Raw genomic sequence first — 20,935 nt, forward strand, 5'->3', positions numbered from 1 at the left:
GAGAGAGAGAGAGAGAGAGAGAGAGAGAGAGAGAGAGAGAGAGAGAGCAAATAGTGATTCTTTTCTGTTTACATAAGGCACAGATAGAAGGCAAATAAGCAAATAGTGCTGTTTTGGATAGGTTACTCAGTTCCAACTCTAACTGCATGTACTGTACATCTATAATGTATGACACCTGTATTCGTTCCTCACCTGTTCACAAGGGACAGTCAGCACCACACTGAAAGGCATGATGGGAGTCCGTCTGTGAAAGTCCACCATATCCTGCAGACTACGGTGACTCCTGTTCTCCCCTAGTATGATGTAATGGCCGTCCTCCACTGCATCGATCATGAAATGTCTGCAGTGGTCCTCAGCACTGAGGGTCAAAGAGATAGAAAGGAAAGGATGTGTCAAATAGAGTGACCAGGGCAGGGCTTTGGACCGTCGCACCGAATGTGTGAGTGCGAGATGTGAAAAACAGCTCACCGGTAAGAGAGAGAGTAGCCAATCCTGCTCTCACTGACTCTGATGAGGAAGTAGCCAGAAGGCTTGGACATTAGCAGTTCCTCTGCCACACTGCACACAAAAATGTATGCAAATTGCCACAAAACAAAAAAACGTTCACACACACACTTTAATCTTTAAATGATGTAGCATGTGAACTGGAGCTGGAATCAGTATGCTGTGAAAGTCTCCCTGGGAATTCATCGTCTTAAGATCTGTATGAAACAGTTTAGCTTTCAGTACACAACAAAGAGAAAAAGAACAGTCTAATAAATACAGCAGGGCATTTTAGTCTGGTCAGTAAAGTAAACAGATGGAGTACGCAATGCCTATTAATAATTATTCTGTTTCATCCATTATTCAAAGTTGGGAGTGTGTACACAGGGTGTGGAGGAAGAGAAAAATCCATTACAAATAGTACAAATATGCTTAATTATTATAAAAGTAAAGGTTACCATTCAAGAGGCTACTTAGCTGATACATCTGTGGCTCATGTGCATCATACATAAATGTGTATAATCAATGTTTTGTCCTTGTACCTGTAGATCAAAGATGCATGCTCTAGTTTTGCTTGTTTGTTTTGCTTGTTGTCGAAAAGATGAAAGACACATCTCTGTTGTCACTCAAAATGCTTCCAACTCCAGTTACGTTTTGTTGTGTTTTTGATGTTTACCTTCATGTAAAGGAGCAAATGCTTTTATGAGGGTTGAGAATAATAGTGACCCTTTATCTTTAACTGGTTGCCAAGAACTTCCTGAAAAGTCTTTTTTACTTCCTGACATTGACATTTAGACTTGGTTTAGGCGTATATGTTCTTTCCTCATTACTCTTAGTCCTACTTTTGCTGCTCTAGACAGGAGGGGCAGAAATAAACTTTGACATTTTTAGTTTTACTCTTTATAATCTGACATTAATAATTTATATGAAGCAGAGGCACAACATGACACATCCTAGACATTTACATGCCTATATACTTGAGCAATACACTAAAAATAATCCCTGCATGCTGGAACGCAACACTTATATCTTTGTCATGCACAGGTTTTCAAAACATGGCTCGTCACATTCCTCCCTGTCTGCCATTCACTGCTACAGATGGCGGACAGTGATATACTTTGAGAACTTACTTCCTGGAAATGATCCCATGAAACCATTCTGGGATGATGCCGTTCCTGATCACAAGCCGGCGCTGGGACTCTGTGAACCAGGTGATAGCATCATGCTGTCCTTGTGACGACTGACTCCGCTCCATCATCCTGGGAAACAGCTCATTTAATCCTCTGTTGGGTCTGTTGGAAAATTCACGGAGGACAAAGTCCTGCAAATGCGTTATTTACAGCTCATTGAGTTATTACATAAGATACAGGTACATAGAGTGCATACATAGAATACAAACCCCATACAGATATATGAGCTGCCAGTAAACAAAGATTTGCATTTAGGCTAATGTGGCATTGATAACTTGCAGATTATGCAATCAAATGCCAGTGATGTGATCTTTTTCTTTTTCCATGCTCATTGTTCCTCTTTCAATTACACATAACTGAATAAAAGCTGCTCTGACGTACTGTGAACATCGTTCTACAGTTCTACTTAAAAAGAAACCCCACAATACTTTTTTTGTGTTTACAACACAAAAGCTATTTTCACCAGTTTAACTTGTAATACAGAAGAAGCCAAAACAGCTTCGACGTAAGTTTATCAAATGAATTTAAAATGCGTAGATTGAAAACTCAAATGACAAAAAAATGACACTGTTTGCAAATAAAACTCAGAGAGTTCTACGTTAAACGTAGCTCACAGCAAACGTTACTCACCTATACTCGGGCAGCTCCCTGATAAAAATGACACAGCAGATCTTGCTCACCTGACGACACTTGTTAGGGGGCGGAGGCAAAACACACAGTTTAATGAGTAGCTGTTTACCAGTCACATTTAGAGAGAACACTAGAAAATGCAGCCAAATTAGAAAGTGACATGGTCGTAACAAATTATTAAACGGCCCTTTATATCATCAGACAGAAGATAAACACGTATCTTTAAGTATGACAGTGTATTTGGATTATAGGAATGTAGCCTAAGTATATCATAAAGCCACAGGTGTATGACATGATCTGTTAAAGTGAATGTGAAATGAGAGGTTTCAGTCCTGCCCGCTACAGCCGTTGCATAATGTTACATTTGCTCAAGTATCGGTTCAGAGCACCGAGGTGTGTATTATAATGTGGAAAGTATATATAGAGAGAAATGGTTGAGGCGATCTCAACTTCTGGGCAGCAAATACACTTTCTTTTCATTTTTAGAAAGATATAGCCTGGACACCTGTGCAGTTTAATGCAACAAATCTTGGTGAAGTTTACTTTAGAACATTTGTTTAGGGAGATTTTGTGATTGTGTTGATTTCTTAAAACCTTTGTTGGTCATTTCCATTTTTCTGCAAAGCTTGCCCACTATTAGAAGCCTAATATGTGGGTTTTTAAAGAAAATAAGAAAGCTGCTGCTTAATAATATGCTAATGCTAAACAAATGCGTGCATGACTTCCATCGGCTGTTCTAGTCAGAGAGGAAGCTACAGACGGGAACTATGTTAACATTAAAGTTCATATCTGTGACGTTATTGTTGTTGGTGATTTATTTACTGTTTAGTAAACCAATTCAATGAAGATTCTTATGCTGGTGAGCCGCTTTAGGTCAGGTAAAAGAACCAGTTTGGGAAGTGTCCTCCCACATGTTGACTGTCTAAATGAAAAAGAACTTCATAAAGGTTAAAGTCTTACTGCCTTCATGCTGCTGCGCGGCGGTGTGCAATGCTGAAGTGGTGAGCGCCAGTGCAGTTTATTTAGAGGGGCCCTACAAAGGTACAGAGCACCTGTGGAGATGCAAACACAGTTTTCTGAGTCAAACAGCGTTTGCTCATATTCCATCTTCTCACACAAACAATCCATGAGGCCATTTTTTTTATCATGTTGAAAACTGAAAAAAAAGTTTTTTTTATTGAAAAGATTAAATAATGTGGATTAATCTCATATTTTTAATGCTCATTTTATATGAACTTTTAAATCACCTACATTATTTTCGTTCAAATCAACTTCACAAGTGATTTTTCTAACATTTGATATTCTCAATTGCTTATTTCCCACAAAGTCATGCTTGGTCATCTATACGTTATGGGTGGTTAAGAAACAAGTTTTTCAAATTTTCTTTGTTTTTATGAGCTTACAAAGTGCGTTTTGGACAAACAAAACACGCAAAGTAACTTTCATATTGTTTTACATATTTAAACATCTACATGAATTTCTCAAAATAAAGAGGTGCAAATATAATAAGTTGAAAAACATTTATTTAAGAATCTCTTTCAATAAATCATCAAAACACACATCTACAAAATGTGTAGATCAAACAGATTTATGAACCTTCAGTACAATCACTGTAGATCTTTATTTACAATTGCTGAGTTATTTAAGTTATTCCCCATGAAATCCATCAATAATCAGCGATGAAATCCAAATTTAGTTAGGGAATGCTGACGATATGCTAACATAGACCGGGCAAATTTTTAGTTGGCGAGAATTACAAATCAATCAAATGACATTGAGATGAAATATCAGCCAAACTCAAGTCTAAAAAAACTGCATTTTTCATTAAGGCATGAATTGACTAAACCTGTGAGAGCCAGTTAAACCGAAATAGTCCCAAAAGTCAAACCACGTTAACGGCAACGATTTACATCCACAGGTTAATAATTACACAGTTAAATATTAAATCCAATGACTCATCAGCACCGCTATGATTTACACTCACTGTGAAACATCAGCGGTGAATTTCAGCTTTCAATAAATTTCCTATTTTTGCACCTAAATAGCTGAACCCAGCAAATACAATAGAATTTGGAGTGACAGCAGAAATGTAAACAGCAAGAATCCTATGCACATTTCTCTCAAATAAAGCTCGTCAAGTCAAACGTGCAAAGCTTTTTGAGGTCTTCTATGCAGAATGCATAGTTCAGATGGCCACGATACTGCACCAAAACGAGACATGGGCTGTCTGGCTAGATGAGGGAAGAGGAGAGAGACTAGGTGGGTGAGGGTGCATCAGGGGTTCCCAAAAGCATCAATGGGGGACGCAAATGCATAAGAAGCGGGAAAAAGAGAAATATCAATTGATAGGAACGTTGTAATGGGAGAAACATCTCCAAATCAAATCAAAGGCCTTCTGTATACTTTCATTATACCAACTCGAAAGACAAGGTTCAGTGCTCAAATATTGTCAGGAAGCCCAGATAGGGTACGTGGAAAACTTGTGCATGAATATTCTTTGCTTGAGACTGCAACAGTCAACACATGTAATGAACTTCTTCTTTACAGAAAACAAACAAAGGAAAAGTGCATAATAATCAATAAGAACATAAAAGCACACTTTGTCATTTTGGTGCTATGTTTTGTTTCACTCCATAAATACTGCTACAGCCCCAATCCAAGGCCCAGGGAACCGTTGTGTACGCGCTTCCCCCGTTGGAACCGACGACAGGAAGAAGTTAGAATGCATAAAACAATGATTACATCATTGCCGTGACTCCTTCTGAGCCACTGCTGTGTAACTGTATTGCCTCCAGGTGTCAGAGTTAGGTATTGCTAGTCCACCAGTTGAAGTGCATCAAATAAAATGCCCACCTCCCACCAATCACATCTTACCTTCCATAGAAATTGCAATACCTAAACTGATGAGGCAAGCAACTACAAAAGGAATCTGTGTGCCCTTAAAACAAGCATACTTGGGTCAAGAGCCCTCCTTACTGCAACCATGTGAATACTTAAAATAGGCTAAATCTGGGCCCCACACACACACACACACACACATCACATTGCACATTAAAGTGTTCACAAGAGGAATGTTTCAGCCTAAGAAATCAACAGAGACACAAGTAGAAAAGCTGGAAAGAGGACATGTAAACCCCAATGTTGATGTGAGAAGAATGCGTCGGCACTATCGTTTCACATCGTGAATCCTACTCAATGATAGATATTTACATGTTGCGTTTACCTAATAATAAGTTTAGGCCACCAAGTCAGTACACAAATGTGGCATAATGGGTTGGATTGTACTCTCATCACCTTGCATTATTCAACAGATGGAGTATATTCAAAAATTAGGAAGCCTATTGGAGAAGTAAGCCTTTTTTTGGAAGTATAATTTGGGCTACTTTGAGTGATAAGGATCGAATAACTAAGACTTCACCAAGAGACACTGACAACAGGTGAAAGAATCCATCTTGGAATCGGACATTATTGCAAATAGTAAAGGTTTGATCGTTTCTCGTGTCTTTAAAAGTCAACGCAATCTCAAGGAATCAAGTTGGAAGTGTTAATCTAAGGATCAGATTTAGCATCAGACAGAAGCCAGAGTTATATTCACAGTTGTGGAGGGAACCAAGAGAGCCATGAACTTTTGTTTTTTCAGAGTAGAGAGAAAGAAAAAGAGGACGACAAGTGAAGAAAAATAAAAAGAGAGATCAGAGTGTGCTCTGTCCAGTTCTGTCCAGCGGGGGACACAGGTAAGGCGAAGGTGGATGCCGACACTTAAGTCTCCTCACAGGAGCCTGCAGCGGAAGAAGCTGCTCTTCTTGGGTTGTTCTGTAATCTTTACTCCTTGATTGCTGCCCTGCGGGTTGTTGCCCTCCTGAAATACACACAGATAAGAAAGCACAACCAAATATGACGACTGCAGAAATAGTATACGACACAAAACCATTAAGTTTCCACTCTATTGCACTCTTACCAGCTTCTTGTCCATTTTTGCTTTAATGTCTCTGGCAAGGGTTAAGAAGGCCTGCAGACAAAAACAGGTTTAACAAATTAAATAAGTACATTCTATATTAAATTAAACCACATTAATGATAGCACTCTGGGTAGGACCAATGGTTTTGGACAAAAGAAGATTGTCGGTTTAAAGTACAGCATCAAAACCAGAAGAAACTCGATTGATTCTTAGTCATCAATAATTGTATACAAGACGCAAACAATGCACATGATTTGCACACAATCTGAGGGTTTGTATGAACAGATTATGTGATTACAGTCTAATTATGGCTATGATTTAATAGGATTATTGTCTTTTGTGGTATAGGCTATGTGGACTGGCTCATTAGCTGATTATAGATCAGTTAATGGGAAACCTTCAGAAAGAAATATGAAGAAACTGATTTTTCCAGTTTGATAGCGTATTAAGACTTCCTACTTTATTCTTGTTTTATAGTCTACAACCACTGTGCCCTCTATACAGTACATGGCAATCCTTTTATCATAAAATGATATTTCATCTAACCCCTTTTGTGCAGTGAATTACTCAAAACTAAGACAACAATCGCAGAAAAATTGTGTACTCACGTTCTCGACGTTGATGTTCGCCTTTGCACTGGTCTCCATGAACTTGATGCCGTACTCCAGCGCCAGCTGACAGCAGGAGTAACGAAACAGAATCCGTGTCAGTACTCAGGCCCAACGAGCCAGGACAATAAATATGCTCCCCAAGAGAGCGAGGTTAAAGTGTACTTTTTCAAATCAAGCTCTCAAGTGCATTCATTTGTCAACTTTATGTTCCCACCTTCTCTCCTTTGTCTTTGGACACCTGTCGCTTGTCATTGCAGTCACATTTGTTCCCAAGGACCATCCTTTCCACATCTGCTGATGCATGCTGTGGAGGATAATTTGACATGGAGAACAGACAGATAGTTGATAAATCATAGAATGCATTAGATTAATACATACTCTTTAGCTTTTTAGTAAAAATCAGTGCCGAAATAAAAACACATCTAGCCACGTCCACGAATGGAAAACGTTTACCTCTTCTATATTCCGTATCCAGTTCTTGATGTTGTCAAAGGACTTCTCATTGGTAATGTCAAACACCAACATGATGCCCTGGAGAGGAAAAGACATAAAACCAATGAGCAGCCAGACAACAATGGAAACCCTTCCTTACCAATTACCATTAGTCCATGAAGACAGACTTGGAAATTAAGGGTCTAATGTGATTTTCCGCTGTTCATGTCAACCCTTATTAGTGACGCATCACATGATTTTACAGCCTTAATTAAAAGCACAGCACTTGAATACCAAATAAAACAGGGATCAATTATGTTCCTGAAGTAGAAGATGCAAACACAGGCATCCAGTTAAACTTGAATTAAAGAAAACAAAAATACCATTACAATTCACTGAGCGCATCTCTAGTTTCCCAGGTGTGTACAAAATTAGCAACAACAATGGTGGGTGTGGTTCTGGTTAAGGCTTATGCTGCGGTGCACACACCTGAGATAACCACCACTTCACCCAGTTAGGTCCAAGAGAGAATCTATACCGTCATTTGAGTTGTTCAGATTACAATGTAACCTACCATGGCTCCTCTGTAGTAGGCTGTCGTGATGGTCCTGAACCTCTCTTGTCCTGCTGTGTCCCTACATAGAAAACAAAACCGGCAACTTTGAGGACACCAAAGTCAAGACTTGAGAGATGCCTCATGCACTAAGCAAATTTGCCTAAATATTCCTTTGATGTACAAGTATTAGATGAGGATGTATTGGTACAAATATTGTTAGTCAGTACCGGTGGAAACAGCTACCTAAACTTTTAAATTTCCTGAGAACGGATATTTATTATACATCAAACACAAGGATAATCATGAAGTTGATAGCGTTGTGAAGAGAGGATACAAAAGGGGTACAAAGCGATATAGATTTTAATATTAGAGATAATAAAATCTGATAATATCAAAGGTTATATTTATTTACCATAAAAAGGGTTTATTTACTAGACTTTTTACAGGCCCTCCATTGTCATGAGTATTCAACTTCTACTTTATGTTGCGCTCCCATAAAGAAATAATTTGTCAGTTTAATAGACACACACTGCTAAAACTAACAGCCTAATACAACCAGTGTGCAATACACCCTATTATATTTGAGGGCTACTGCATTCATTTTAGTTAGATGCACCTTGAACTGGCAACTGAGTGTAAAGATCATCCATCGTGAATCTTTCTTCTGCCACATCATGTGAAGCTGTGACCTGAAAGCATTGTATGTACTGTGACCATCTCACCATATCTGTAGCTTGATCTTCTTTCCATCTAATTCTATTGTTCTGATCTTGAAATCAATACCTGAGGAACAAACGGAAGTCACACAATTCAATTCAAGCACGTCTTTTCATCTGTCAAACTGACAAAAGGCACCACACTGACAGTAACAAACGTTTCACTTTCGAAGCACAGAGTGGTTGAAAGAGTTCATTAATATGTTCTGTCACGTTGGCTCCGAGAGTGCGAAGTACAGGCAGGAACTCGTAGGAGAAATGACACCGCTAACTAACGTTAGCTCACTGACAGCTTTGTCGCTTGTTAGTTCAGCTGGCCATGATTAATATACACAGAATAAATACTTGTAACGCTGTTGGTGGAGTACCCACCCTCGCAGCTCATACATACAGGTGCTTTCCAACTATAGAAACTTGTTAAAATATAATTGTCAGTTCTGGAAAAGCCCTTCTAACAAGCCGGCTGGGCTGCTTCCTGACTAGCTAACGCTACAAGATGTATGCTAGTCAGAAAAGTTAGCACCAAATTAGCATGACGGGATGGGCTGCTCCCACCACTTTTCGGCTAAGACAATACTAGATAATATGACTTTTACCCACCTATAGTGGAGATGAACGTTGAGTTGAAGGCATCTTCTGAAAATCTGAATAGCACGCAGGTCTTTCCGACGCCTGAATCGCCGATTAAAAGTAGTTTAAACAAGTAATCGTAAGTCTTCGCCATGTTATTAGTTAGCTTACTACTGCGGATATCCCGCCCGTTGTTAGAGACAGAGACGTCACTGTGCGAGAGTTTTTCTATTGGTCAAATCAACTGTCACTCTTCTCTGTCGTCGTGGCTCCGGAAGTTGCATTTCTTGTTGAGTGTGCTCGTTTTGATGTCTATGGTCACCCGGATTAAAAGATGTGTTAATTAGCCGTTTGACAAAATGAGTCGTATAGAGATGGATGTTCTCTAAAAAATAACCAATATTTAGTCGGTGTTGTGTTGCGTACCACTAAATATATTAGTCAGATACTAAATATTCTATGTAAGCTCTTTTCTGCCATTTTAATAATAATAATAAATAAATAAAAATATCCTATAAGTCATTATAATGAGAACATTTCTCATAATTATGAGATACTATGTCATAATTATGAAATGCTAAGTAATAATTAGAAGATGCTTTGTCATTATTTTGAGATAGTATCTCATTATGACTTACAGGATATTTAGTTTTTCATCATAGTGGTGTAAATGGGTTTCCAATAAATATCAAGAGTTTAAAGACAGTCTAAAAGTCTGTTTAGGAAAAGTTTATTTGTGTTTTTCAATGTCTACAGTGAATGCATCATTTTTAAAGTTAAAAAACAACATATCTACTAGTCGGAACAGCTACGATCAATTCATTGTTTTTGATTCCTTAAAGTGTCTTTGGGCTCTTAATTTGATATTTAGTGCCTTTTGTACTGTTTGCAAAAGTAATTATTAAAGTAGCATTATTATGTACTCAACATGGACCAGTCCATCCACTACAATCTGTTGTCCCTCCCTTACAGAAGAAGACCCCGCCTGCTCAGTCTCTTCCGGTACTGAAGTGTAAACGCCCGTCAGAACATTACAACAACAAAAGTACAGTTGAGGGCGCACTTGAAGTTTCACTTTCTATATCGTATTTGCATTGCAAGATAAACCTGCGTGATTTGAGCAAAAATGCAAGTAAGTGAAGAAAATATTTGTGTTGCTCGACATGTTTTTGTAGTTAGAACTTGTAGAACAGTTTTGATGGACAGAAAGCTGTTATTAGTCAGTGGATAAACATAATATAACAGAATGAGAAATATGTATTTATCAGTTGATACATGGGATAATATGCGTTAAAATGCAGAAGTATTTCAAATAACCATTATCTGTATTCAGTATACAGGTGTATTTAGCGTCTCAGATATGATCCCTGGGCTTGCCTGGACATGTTTGTGTCCGAGGATACTTGCTCAAAGTAGAAATTCATTCATCAGACTATAGGGGGCATTACGGCATAATCAAAACATAAACCACATAGTATTGCCTTGTCATTCAGTGAATAAGTGAAATAATAAAAACACAAGATATTCCTTCAGTTCTCTGAAATGAAAAAGTTAACCATCCTCTTATCTGGGTTGCAGGATAAGGATCTGTTGTACCCCAGTCTTGCCAAGGAGAGGAGTAAGCACAAGAAGAAGAGGCTGGTGCAGAGTCCCAACTCCTACTTCATGGATGTTAAGTGCACAGGTAAGACTGCACCACACAGCTAAATGTTATTATTGATTTTCTAATGAGTTTTGGGATTAAGTAAGTGCTTTAACTTAAAGTGGTATATTCTAATTGAGTTTACTCTCTGTACTCCCCAGGCTGCTACAAGATCACCACCATCTTCAGCCATGCCCAGACAGTGGTACCTTGTGCAGGCTGCGCTTTAATCCTCTGTCAACCAGCAGGGGGGAAATGCAGACTAACTGAAGGTAAAAAATACATGAATATATGTATTTATGTTGCTTTCGATTTCTCCAAGGTATGGAAGTGAGTGGATATATGTTAAAATGACTGTTTCATGAAGGTTTCAATCCTATCCTTATGGTTTTGACTATGATGAGATATTGAAGCATTTACTTTTTGTCTGTCTAGGCTGTGCCTTCAGAAAGAAATATTCCTGAACAGAAAATGTGCAAAACACCCATGACGGGCAGCTGGAAGACTGGACTATATATTGGGTTTAAGTGTTAAATCCTTAGTACAGAAATGTATCTGTACCTTGAAAATGTGGAGTGGAATGTCATCCCCCTCCCCCGCAGTGTTTCATACAATAGAGCAGGAAAGAATGAATTATATCAGCATGTAAATCATATAAAGCACTTTTATGTAGAGTAGTTTTAACTACTGCTATTGAATGAGTAAAACATGTTTTGAATCCTTCAAAATGCACACAAAGTCCAATGAGTCATGATTTCTGTAAAACATTTATTAAGTTGACATGGGGGGGGGGGGGATGTTTCAAAATGGCCTCGGTCATGTGTGAGGCACTTTTCATTGCCCTGTCATGAGATAAAAACCATGATGACCATCATAAACAAAAATAAAACATTTAAAGAATTTATTGTCTGTGTTATGTGTGTTCTTTGGTCTTGAGAGTTCCCCTGGCAAAATAAGAAGTTGTGTAAATAAAACAAAACCAAAAATAATCATAGCAATACAATTTCTCAAATACCTAACATTATTCTACTATATACAATAAGTATCCGTGGTTGATAAAAGCTTGACTTGAGCTTCAAGTGGTTTTGGGTTTAGCTCGCACATGTAATACAATATATTGTAAATCTAGTAAATATTGGCTACATTATGGCAGATTGTTGGCAATCATGATGAATGTGTCAACGGTCAGGTCTAGCTTAGGGAAAGGTAGTACAGGTAAGAAAGGTCACTGCTAGATACTGTACATGCACAGCTCTCAGGTTCTGCACAGACTCCCACACAACAAAATAGAGTAAAAATCTTTTGATGCACATGAATACTCCGTGCATCTTCAACATGTAGGCCTCAGGATAATAGGGGAATGGCAAAAGAGCCATTCTTTTTCTAATTAAATGTTGGGAGGCCCAGAGAGACTGGGCAGCATGTGCCTTGACCTGTTTATTTATCAATGAAGCTTTCCATTAGGTCACCTGTACATTTCCCCATCACACAACCAGATTAAGTACCATACTGCTAAAACAGGCACACATAAGCCAAATGTCTGTTAACTTGTAGCATCTTAAGGTGGTACAGCATGATCAGAAAAACAAGACTGTTGACTAACATCGTATCACCACTGGGTGGCACTTCAGAGCCCAAATGTAGTCGCAGCAAAACCCAACACCATCTGTAGCATATGTATTCAAATAATCAGTCAGAGGCTTAATGTATGTATGTGCACATAAAATGTAAAATTGAGCCAGTTCAGGCAGTGACCTAATCTGAGGTTTCTTTGGGTGTGTTAGTTGCCGGTTCTTTCTAAATAAGTGGTCAAAAATCATTTCTGGGGAGAATTTCTGCAATCACAGCTGGGGATAAAAAAGAAGCAATGGGATCAAAATTACTTCCCATCATAAAAAAAGAAACCAAGTTGTGCCTTAGAAAAAAAAAATCATGGACAAGCATTAAGTTAAACCCCCTTCACACTGGGAATAAAGATTTTACAGGTCGAAATGTGGAATGGAATCGAACATTAAAGGAATGTTACATGACGATCTCATCCTCTCCAGCTTCCTCTCTGTGTTTTTATAAGCTGTTCAGTTCCTGCAGGGTCTGGTCCAGGACTTGATGCATGCCCAGATTCTCCTCTTTGGCTTGTGATAATTTCTCTGTAGGGAAAAAGAAAAGTGACATGGTGAAGCCTCAACCATCAGCAAATAATACTGCACGAGCCATGGCAATGTATTCTCCTTTATAGGTTTGTCAGCATCCCTTGCAAAACAGCGCAGAGCACTGTTTTACTGGACAGATGTTTTGCATAACATTTTTGATTAAAGTTGTGCCACATGCAAAAACCTCAACCACACCGCTGTGCCTTTCATGCATAAACTGCTGACTGTCATTCTCTGCCAGAGACTGTTAGTAGATTACACTATGGATGTCTTAGAGGACTTGTGTGCTGCATTTGTTGTATCCGATGCTACCATGTGTAAAGACAGGAATAACATATATCAAAAACGATAAAAAATGAGTTAGATTTACAACCAAAATAGTGTTTCAAAGGGTCAAAGGGGATTTCAAGCTGCATTAATTCACACAAAAAACAGAGTAAATCTCACCTTGTCCCATATAAACTTCCTGATAATTAGACGTACAATGTACAAAGCTACAAGTTTGACAAAGTCAGACTGTTGGTTACCTAATTACAGAAATCACAGAGTGCATGGTAATGTATAGTACGTAGTTGAGGTTATGCATCAATCATTTTACAAAGGCATTAAACTTGAGAGACAAAAGCTGTAAAGTAGGAAAGAATTTTTTTTTAATTAATCATTTCCTGCATAGAAAGATGTGAAGAAGGCACATAGAGTATGATCCACAGAGAGAATATGAATTCAAAGCACAAGAGAGAGAAAGTGAAGTGAGAGGCAGAGAGAGGAAGATGTCAGAGCATCTACAGAGATGTCATGTCATTAAGGGCATGGTCCAGCTCCTCACTAATGGCCTTGTACTTCAGCTTCTGAGCATACAATTCATCTGGAGGTCAGAGGTCGACAGGAAATACAGGCGGCAGGTTGTCAGGGACAGCGGCGACACAAACAAGCCAAAAGCAGGATAAGAATGAGAGACAGAAGAAGAGCAGAGGGAGGAAGGAGAAGACACAAAAAAAATAGGTCAGGCTTAAAAAAATGCAGAAATGCTTGGAAGAAAGAATGATGCATACATAATTATGCTCATGGCTCTGAAGCTGGGTGAGCTTCCAGCATTTAAAACCTGCTCTGACTGTCTCACAAAACTGCTCCAATAACTCTAAACTCAGCTGCCTGCCTGACTAAATAATGCTGACGTAAAAAACATCCGAGCACATTCTGTCCTCTTTGTGGCCTGGCTGACACATGGAGTAGTTGTCTTTTAGAAACTCCGCTAAACAACCTGTTTGTGGTTCATCAACAAAGTGGGAACGAAGTGGTGCAACACTACGACATGTGAGTGGTGCTGATCTCATACCTTCCAGGTCATCAATGGACTTTTCCAGTTTGGCCACGCTCCTCTCTGCAAACTCTGCACGGGTTTCAGCCTGACCGAAACACAGACACGGCATGTTACAAAGTAAAGAGGCTGTAACGCAGTGAATTCCACATTCAAGACTGTAATACCGCAGGTTTTCAAGAGCCTTTCGGTACCTTCCATAGCAACCATAGACATTAAGTTTTCAATGCATGCAGATAATAATAATAATACTTCACCCCTAAAATGATCATTTATATATCAATTATTTTGCTACCTTGAGTTAGTGAAGAAAACTTTGTTTTTCTTGCATGCCACCGCAGTGAACAGACAATCAAAGAAAAGTCTCGATGAATTGAAGTGAATGGATTTGATAACGGCAAAACTACATCAAACACTCACACAGCGTGTGCAGTCTAACCCAAGTCTCATTCATCCAGTTGTGTGCTCACTACTTCTCAAACACATGCATTGTCGCTAAAACTTTACCGTTTGAAACACTTCCACATAAACGGTCCTCGCACAGATGAGGAGCGCGCCTGCACAAGCGTGAAACTGTTTATGCGGAAGTGTTTTAAATAGTAAGGTTTCAGCGGAGATGCATGTGTTTGGGAAGTGGTGAGCACACAACTGGACAAATGAGACTTCGATCACAATGCACGAGTTGTGTGAGTACTTGAAAACAGATGCGATACGTTGGCTGATGTTAAACGCCGCGCCATTTACATATTCATCAAGTTTTCTCTCTGTTTCTAAACTCTCCATTTCCAGCGGATGCATGCGAGAGTAAAAAAGATTTCAAGAAACTCAAGGTAACAGTACGGGGGGAGTAATTCATACACAGCTGATCATTTTGGGGGTGAGTTATTACTTTAAACAGATAAAAATGAATGTAGAACCATTTAAAATCATCCATTTAGTAACAAAAATAACATCCTAAATCTAATGAAAACTTGATGAGTAAGTTGATTATTTTTTGGCATTTCCTTTTTTTTTTAAAGACGTATCCAGTAGAGGGGGATAGGAAACGTAGGGTGAGAGTATCAGATGATGACATGGCCTGATTTGACCAAGAGACACTGCAGTTACACTGTATGTGTCCAAGTCCTCTACCCAACTGTGAGGCCCGTCGCAGTGTTTCTTCTTAAAGTATCACAATAGTGCCAGCTTATATTTGGGACATTGCTGATTTGTTTCCCCCCCAAAAATCATACAATACATAATCAGGATCTCACCTCCTTCAGTTTGTCAGTCAGAACTTTGATCTCCTCTTCGTACTTGTCTTCTTTTTCGGAGTACTTTTGACATACAGAGACACAGAGAAACAGCATTACCTAATCAGTTACAGAAATGCAAACTCATTCTTTCACCTACAGATGCACACAATGTGAATGCACAAACTCATCATACAAGGATAATAATTGCTCTAACAGCTATGGCACCACTCCCTCTGAGGAGTGATATGCAGAGAGAGGTAGTGGCACGAAAGAGGCGAGGCGTTAGCATGGCCTGGGAACAGGCCTGACCGAACAAAGCAATGGCATGTATTTCTTAAAGTCATGTGGTAAGTCTGGCATGCCGTCATTCTGCCTGCCGGTGCCTGGGGAGGAATTTAACGTAACAAGCAGGAAGAATGCGCTGCAGGCCTCTACTAGCTGCTGGTTCACCAAAACACCGAACGCTGCCATTAACCCTGCACATATGAGAAAAAGCCTCAGCGGGTTTTTAATGAACATTGTTAGGGGGAGCCTAAGATCTAAGATATTCATCACCAACGATTGCTTCTTAGCAATTGTGCACGTGACATTAAAGAATTTAAATTTGTCAGATTCAAACATCTACATATCATGGTTGTCCAGCTATCTTGATACGTTCAGGTTTGCATCTAAACAACCTGAGGGGAAAATAAATGGTTGCGTTGTAAGTACGGCCTGATGATATACAATTATAATGCCGGTTGTATGAAACAATACTTTGGTGATGTGGTTACTCCCTCCCTACTCACTCAAATTACTGTCCACTGAGCCATGAGAACAATGATAGCATACAGGGAAGTGGAGATGAGCACACGCTGGTCGCCAGAACGGGTGTTCAGTATGTGATGTTGTATTTATTTAGAATGTTTATTTGTGAAAGAGAAGGAAAGCAACTCCATAACCCATTAATCAGCTGTCTAAGTATTTGCCAATATGATTAAAAAAATACGTTTTTCCGTTGATGCATTCTGAACAGATGCATTTAATTTGTTCTACCACTTTGTGGCTAGCCTTTCAAATAGGCCTGAGATTATGTTTATCTTGAACATTACTGGATAAAAAAAAGAGAAGTTTGTTGCAGTCCTGTGTGGAAAAACACCACTAATCTGGCAGCTCAGGAGGCCAAAAAAAGAAGTAATACTTATAGCTAAATGTGTATTTCTGCTGCACGGTCCAGTCATCGGCATGCATATCACCCACATGCAACATGACAGTCTCACCTTCTCAGACTGGGCTTCTAAGGACTTCAGGTTGTTGGTCACATTTTTCAGCTCCTCCTCCAGGTCCCCGGCTTTACTGTGGAGGGAGACAGACACATGCTTGGTTTCAATGGACAAGCGAAAGGCGCGACCATGTCTGTATTTGCTCTCGTGTTAGTGTGTTCACTAGTTTTACCATTCTGAGAGTTCGGCCCTCTCCTCAGCTCTCTCCAGCTCTGCCTCCAGGATCACCAGTTTACGGGCAACCTGGGACAATAATCAATAAAGGTTTTTGGTCTTGAAGCACAACAGAATCCGAACGAACAAAAGTAGGTCAGACTAAAGACTAAAATTTACAATGAAGAGTGGAGTGCAAATGCTCCGAACCAGCTCCCGCTGTCAAATTCACCTCCTCGTATTTACGGTCGGCCTCCTCGGCGATGTGTTTAGCGTCCTTCAGCTGTATCTCCTGAATCTCCATCTTCTCCTCGTCCTTACTCGCTCGGTTCTCAATAACCTTCATCCCTCTGATTGGACAAGACATAAATAAGGCTTTGAATGATGTTTAGAAAGCCAGGAACACACATTCTCACACAATTGCAGGCATAAATGCACATAAACAAAATTCAAATCTAAAGAAGATCAAGGTTGAATCTTTTTTTATCACAAACTGACCTCTCGCTCTCATCTGCGGCCTTCTCAGCCTCCTCCAGTTTCTGCAGTGCTGTGGCCAGCCTCTCCTGGGCTCGGTCCAACTCCTCCTCCACCAGTTGGATCCTACGGTTCAGACCTGCTACATCACCTTCCGCCTGTGAGGAGGAAAATATGTGGGAAGAGAGAAATTTAGTCATTCATTCAACTTTAAATCATCCAAGCTGGTCTTCCCTTCCCCCTTTTTTCCCCACCATAAAACAGAAAGAGAAGGAAAAGGCACAAAGAGGGCAGTGGGGGGGGGAGAAAAGTCAGCAGCTGAAAAATATATAAAACAGTTAGAAAAAAAAAGGACAGCAACTTGTAGTTTTATTCTGTCTGCACAGCAAAATCAAATATGTAATAAGTCCACTCTAAAATAAGCTTACCTCTACACTTTTAAATATAAAGCTCTTTCTAAGATCATGTTGAAATGAAATAAAAGAGAATTAGACATCGATCAAAGTTTATTTTTCTAGAAATCAGGCGTTCTGTCCTGTCCTGTGTTTTCCTGATCACCGCTACTGTGTTTAAAATCGGGCATTTTATTCCTCAGCTTCTCACACGAGGAGTGCAGAGCAATAGTCACTGACTGAAAGTTCCTTGTCTCATCAAAATGGAATGAACAGAAAATCTCCTTCTCTTCCATTTTTAAACCAAACAACCTCTGTTTTATAAAAAATGAACAGTTACGATTAAGTGATTATGTATTTTGGAAAATACTGAATTTCCCCCTAAAGTAAGACTTTTTGAATAATAGAGATTTTTCATCTTTGGCGACAGTTTATATACTGTATGTTTTTGTAAAAGAAATAAACAAAAACTAAAGTTGTGTGTTATTATGGAATATCTAAACTCGTTAAGGGGAAAACAGAGTTTCACCTGTTTTACCACTGCAAAGAAACTGTGCATCTTCTTTAGGAAGGTGTTACTAGTGGATCGAGGCAGACATGTTGGGAGAAAGGCAGCTACATTTGGTGCAATGCCTCTGCAAGCACTCTTATTATTAAAATACAGTTGTATTGTAATGACTGTAGGGGGATATTCTGCCAGTACTGCATCTGTGTTGTGTATACTCATATTAAGACACAACGACTGAATCCACATAAAGAAGTCTGACTGCAAGTGAACTAAAATATATTTAATTCCATCTGTAAGTGAGGTACTGTAATCTATTTGTCATGCTCTCTGGGGCCCGCTCATGTTTCACAAATCAATAGTTGTCTCGCTGATGAATAATAACAGAAACGGAGACAGCTGGAGGTCCTTGGAGGATCTTCTACAGAAGCGGTCTGGCTGGAGACTGTAATCCTTTTTAATATCTGAAGATCACGGGACTTTGGATTTGAATGAAACGTTTACAAAATCTCAATTTCCTGTGACTGTGAATGCAGAACTGGGACAAGTAGGTCGGACAATTGAGCTTCTTCTCATCTGCCTTTGGTCGACAAAGGCAGAGAGAGGAAAAAGAAAACAGACAACTAAACAGGCATTTCCTCTCAGTGGGACAGTGAGTTTATCCAACCACCACCTCCTAGGGAGCCGCTTTCAACCTGGAAACCCGCCCACCTCAGTTATCATACAAAGGTCACAACAAAGAGTCTGTCCACTGATAAAAGTTTACAACCAGGCAGCTCAGACGTCACAACATAACTCCACGTTTGAACTGCCACAACGCTGAATTACTCATTCAAACTGAGAGTACTCACACGAGTTAACTCCCCGTTACTAAAATGAAACACCTGGGGATTTCTCAGACAAACAGACGTTATTCTGTGCTCAGTTACAGAGCAGCAGTTAGTAGGTCAGTGACTCATTAGCTAGTCATTCAGTTCAGAAGTCAGGTTGCCAGTCGGATCAACAGTCAAGAGTGTCTGCCATTCAGCTTACAGGTAGATGAGTCACTCTGATAGCATTTGGCACGATAAAGTCATTAGAACAGACAAAAGAGAAAGGATTGGCAGTGAGGAGGAAAGGTAACACTGCAGGGAAGGGAAGAGCACACTCAGAAAGCTCAATGGAAAAGAGTTATTAAGTCTGTTTGTGCCGAGAATAAATAGACTTCTCATCTTCCATTCTGTCAGACACTCAATATTTCAGGAAATGAAAGCATGGTTTCCTGCTCGTTGGCACTGGCCTCTTATATAATTTTTAAGATTTTCTCCTCCACGTCTCCATGTCATCTTAAACTGCTGACTAGCCAGTCAGTCAGTCTTTCCACATCTCTTTTTCTGTCTCTCTCTCTCTCTCTCTCTCTCCTTCTCTGTGCTCTCCCAGGTCCTGCCCTCCTGCACCCAGAGCTGCCAGGGGAGGCCGCTGATATGAGACAGGAAATGTCTGTCGGACTCGCGTTGACGTGCCTTAAAACAGCCAGCACTTGATAGAGGAAAACCTAACCCAACACGGAATGAATGAAAGGTCACAAATCGGTCGGACAGCTTGAAATCTCATCAGCGATGTCCTTCACACAGGTCTGCGTCTGTCGACACTACATCTGTGTGAGTGAGAAACATTGAGCACAATTAAACCAGAGCCTGAAATAACAGATATTGCTATTCCATTAGTGAAGCAATGTGCTGTGAAGAATACCGCCTGCACACAAACAAACAAACTATCCACAAGCCTTTAGGTTCAGCCACACTGGCACATCAGACGCTGTGATGCACTTCCAGACACACGCACGCTCTGCAAGCATGCAAACAAACACTGTCACTCGGTCAATACGTGCCTCTCGCTAACAAACATCACCAGCTAGCAACCGGCTAGTTTCCTTTCAAGTAAAATGTGTGTCGTCATTCATCAAGCGACACACAAATACAAGAAGCCTTGCGGCAGTATATCTACGCTCGCAATAAGATGTGTGCAACCTGGGGTGTTATCTGTCATCAGCATTTACCAATCACGGGGGGGGATTCCCTTGTAGACAGAGACAGCCTTGTGTCAAGTAAAGAAGCTTATGTGCATACAGTACATACTCTCATGCCTCTAATTCACTCAACCATGACCACGGAAGAGAAGAGGTTTTTCCTGTAAGTCCTTAATGTAGTGTTAAAAATACATTTCCTCCAGCTTAATAAACTCCTTTAACACATGCTTAGAGCAACACAAGCTCGTTAACATGCAAAGCTTTTGCCAAAAATAACAAATGTGACTCCAATGTTCAGGTAAAAAAAAGTCGAATGACAAACTTTTACTCTAAAGATAGACACTGAACGCTAATTTGCAAATGAGGATCTTGAAAAAACAGTGACAGGAAGTCAGCTGCCAAACATTCTTTCATTTCCTCCCTTTGATTGTTCTTTCTTTCAGAGCTGGTATTCTCTCTGTCTCTGGCCATGCCCCTTCCTTTAGCAACCACTTTGCATTCTCTGGCTGCCAGGGACGCACCACTGCCTTATATGGTAAAACAAACTATGGGGAATGTTTGTGGTGGAGTATCAGGAAGATTGTGGCAGTGAGCACAGACACGCACACACACACACACACACACACACACACACACACACACACACACAC

At 39.8% G+C, this 20,935-nt stretch overlaps 4 protein-coding genes across 7 annotated transcripts in view; 1 reads left to right on the forward strand and 3 right to left on the reverse strand.

The window, feature by feature from the left end:
• hsh2d (hematopoietic SH2 domain containing) overlaps positions 1-1,800 on the reverse strand; it is a 4,084-nt gene extending 2,284 nt beyond the window's left edge. Inside the window, exons 1-3 of the mRNA XM_031864138.1 lie at positions 1,614-1,800; positions 469-558; positions 193-358 (exon numbers count right to left, since the gene is read on the reverse strand). Coding sequence (XP_031719998.1) covers positions 193-358; positions 469-558; positions 1,614-1,741 — 384 coding nt within the window. The 5' untranslated portion in view covers positions 1,742-1,800. The remainder of the gene's footprint in view (positions 1-192; positions 359-468; positions 559-1,613) is intronic.
• Positions 1,801-3,809: 2,009 nt separating this feature from the next.
• Positions 3,810-9,340, reverse strand: LOC116392450 (ras-related protein Rab-8A). Its single transcript, XM_031863902.1, has 8 exons — positions 9,177-9,340; positions 8,583-8,643; positions 7,879-7,939; positions 7,326-7,403; positions 7,087-7,176; positions 6,870-6,935; positions 6,262-6,312; positions 3,810-6,162 (listed from the first exon to the last, which is right to left on the reverse strand). Exons 1-8 carry the CDS (start codon positions 9,298-9,300, stop codon positions 6,073-6,075), a joined length of 621 nt encoding a protein of 206 aa, XP_031719762.1. The 5' UTR covers positions 9,301-9,340; the 3' UTR covers positions 3,810-6,072.
• An 818-nt stretch (positions 9,341-10,158) lies between these two features.
• On the forward strand, positions 10,159-11,577 carry LOC116392451 (40S ribosomal protein S27-like). Its single transcript, XM_031863903.1, has 4 exons — positions 10,159-10,278; positions 10,725-10,830; positions 10,950-11,060; positions 11,224-11,577. Exons 1-4 carry the CDS (start codon positions 10,273-10,275, stop codon positions 11,250-11,252), a joined length of 252 nt encoding a protein of 83 aa, XP_031719763.1. The 5' UTR covers positions 10,159-10,272; the 3' UTR covers positions 11,253-11,577.
• A 214-nt stretch (positions 11,578-11,791) lies between these two features.
• tpm4a (tropomyosin 4a) overlaps positions 11,792-20,935 on the reverse strand; it is a 22,312-nt gene continuing 13,168 nt past the window's right edge. For 2 of the 4 annotated variants that reach the window (XM_031863899.1, XM_031863901.1), the window contains 7 exons: positions 17,405-17,538; positions 17,139-17,256; positions 16,926-16,996; positions 16,751-16,826; positions 15,510-15,572; positions 14,275-14,344; positions 11,792-12,935 (listed from right to left, as the gene is read on the reverse strand). In XM_031863899.1, coding sequence (XP_031719759.1) covers positions 12,853-12,935; positions 14,275-14,344; positions 15,510-15,572; positions 16,751-16,826; positions 16,926-16,996; positions 17,139-17,256; positions 17,405-17,538 — 615 coding nt within the window. In that variant the 3' untranslated portion in view covers positions 11,792-12,852. Of the gene's footprint in view, positions 12,936-13,566; positions 13,804-14,274; positions 14,345-15,509; positions 15,573-16,750; positions 16,827-16,925; positions 16,997-17,138; positions 17,257-17,404; positions 17,539-20,935 lie in introns of those variants that run through there. The other 2 variants (XM_031863898.1, XM_031863900.1) reach the window with 1 other exon arrangement.

This window comes from Anarrhichthys ocellatus, unplaced genomic scaffold, assembly GCF_004355925.1.
Source record: "Anarrhichthys ocellatus isolate YVR2014 unplaced genomic scaffold, GSC_Weel_1.0 scaffold30, whole genome shotgun sequence".
NCBI classification, from domain to species: Eukaryota; Metazoa; Chordata; class Actinopteri; order Perciformes; family Anarhichadidae; genus Anarrhichthys; species Anarrhichthys ocellatus.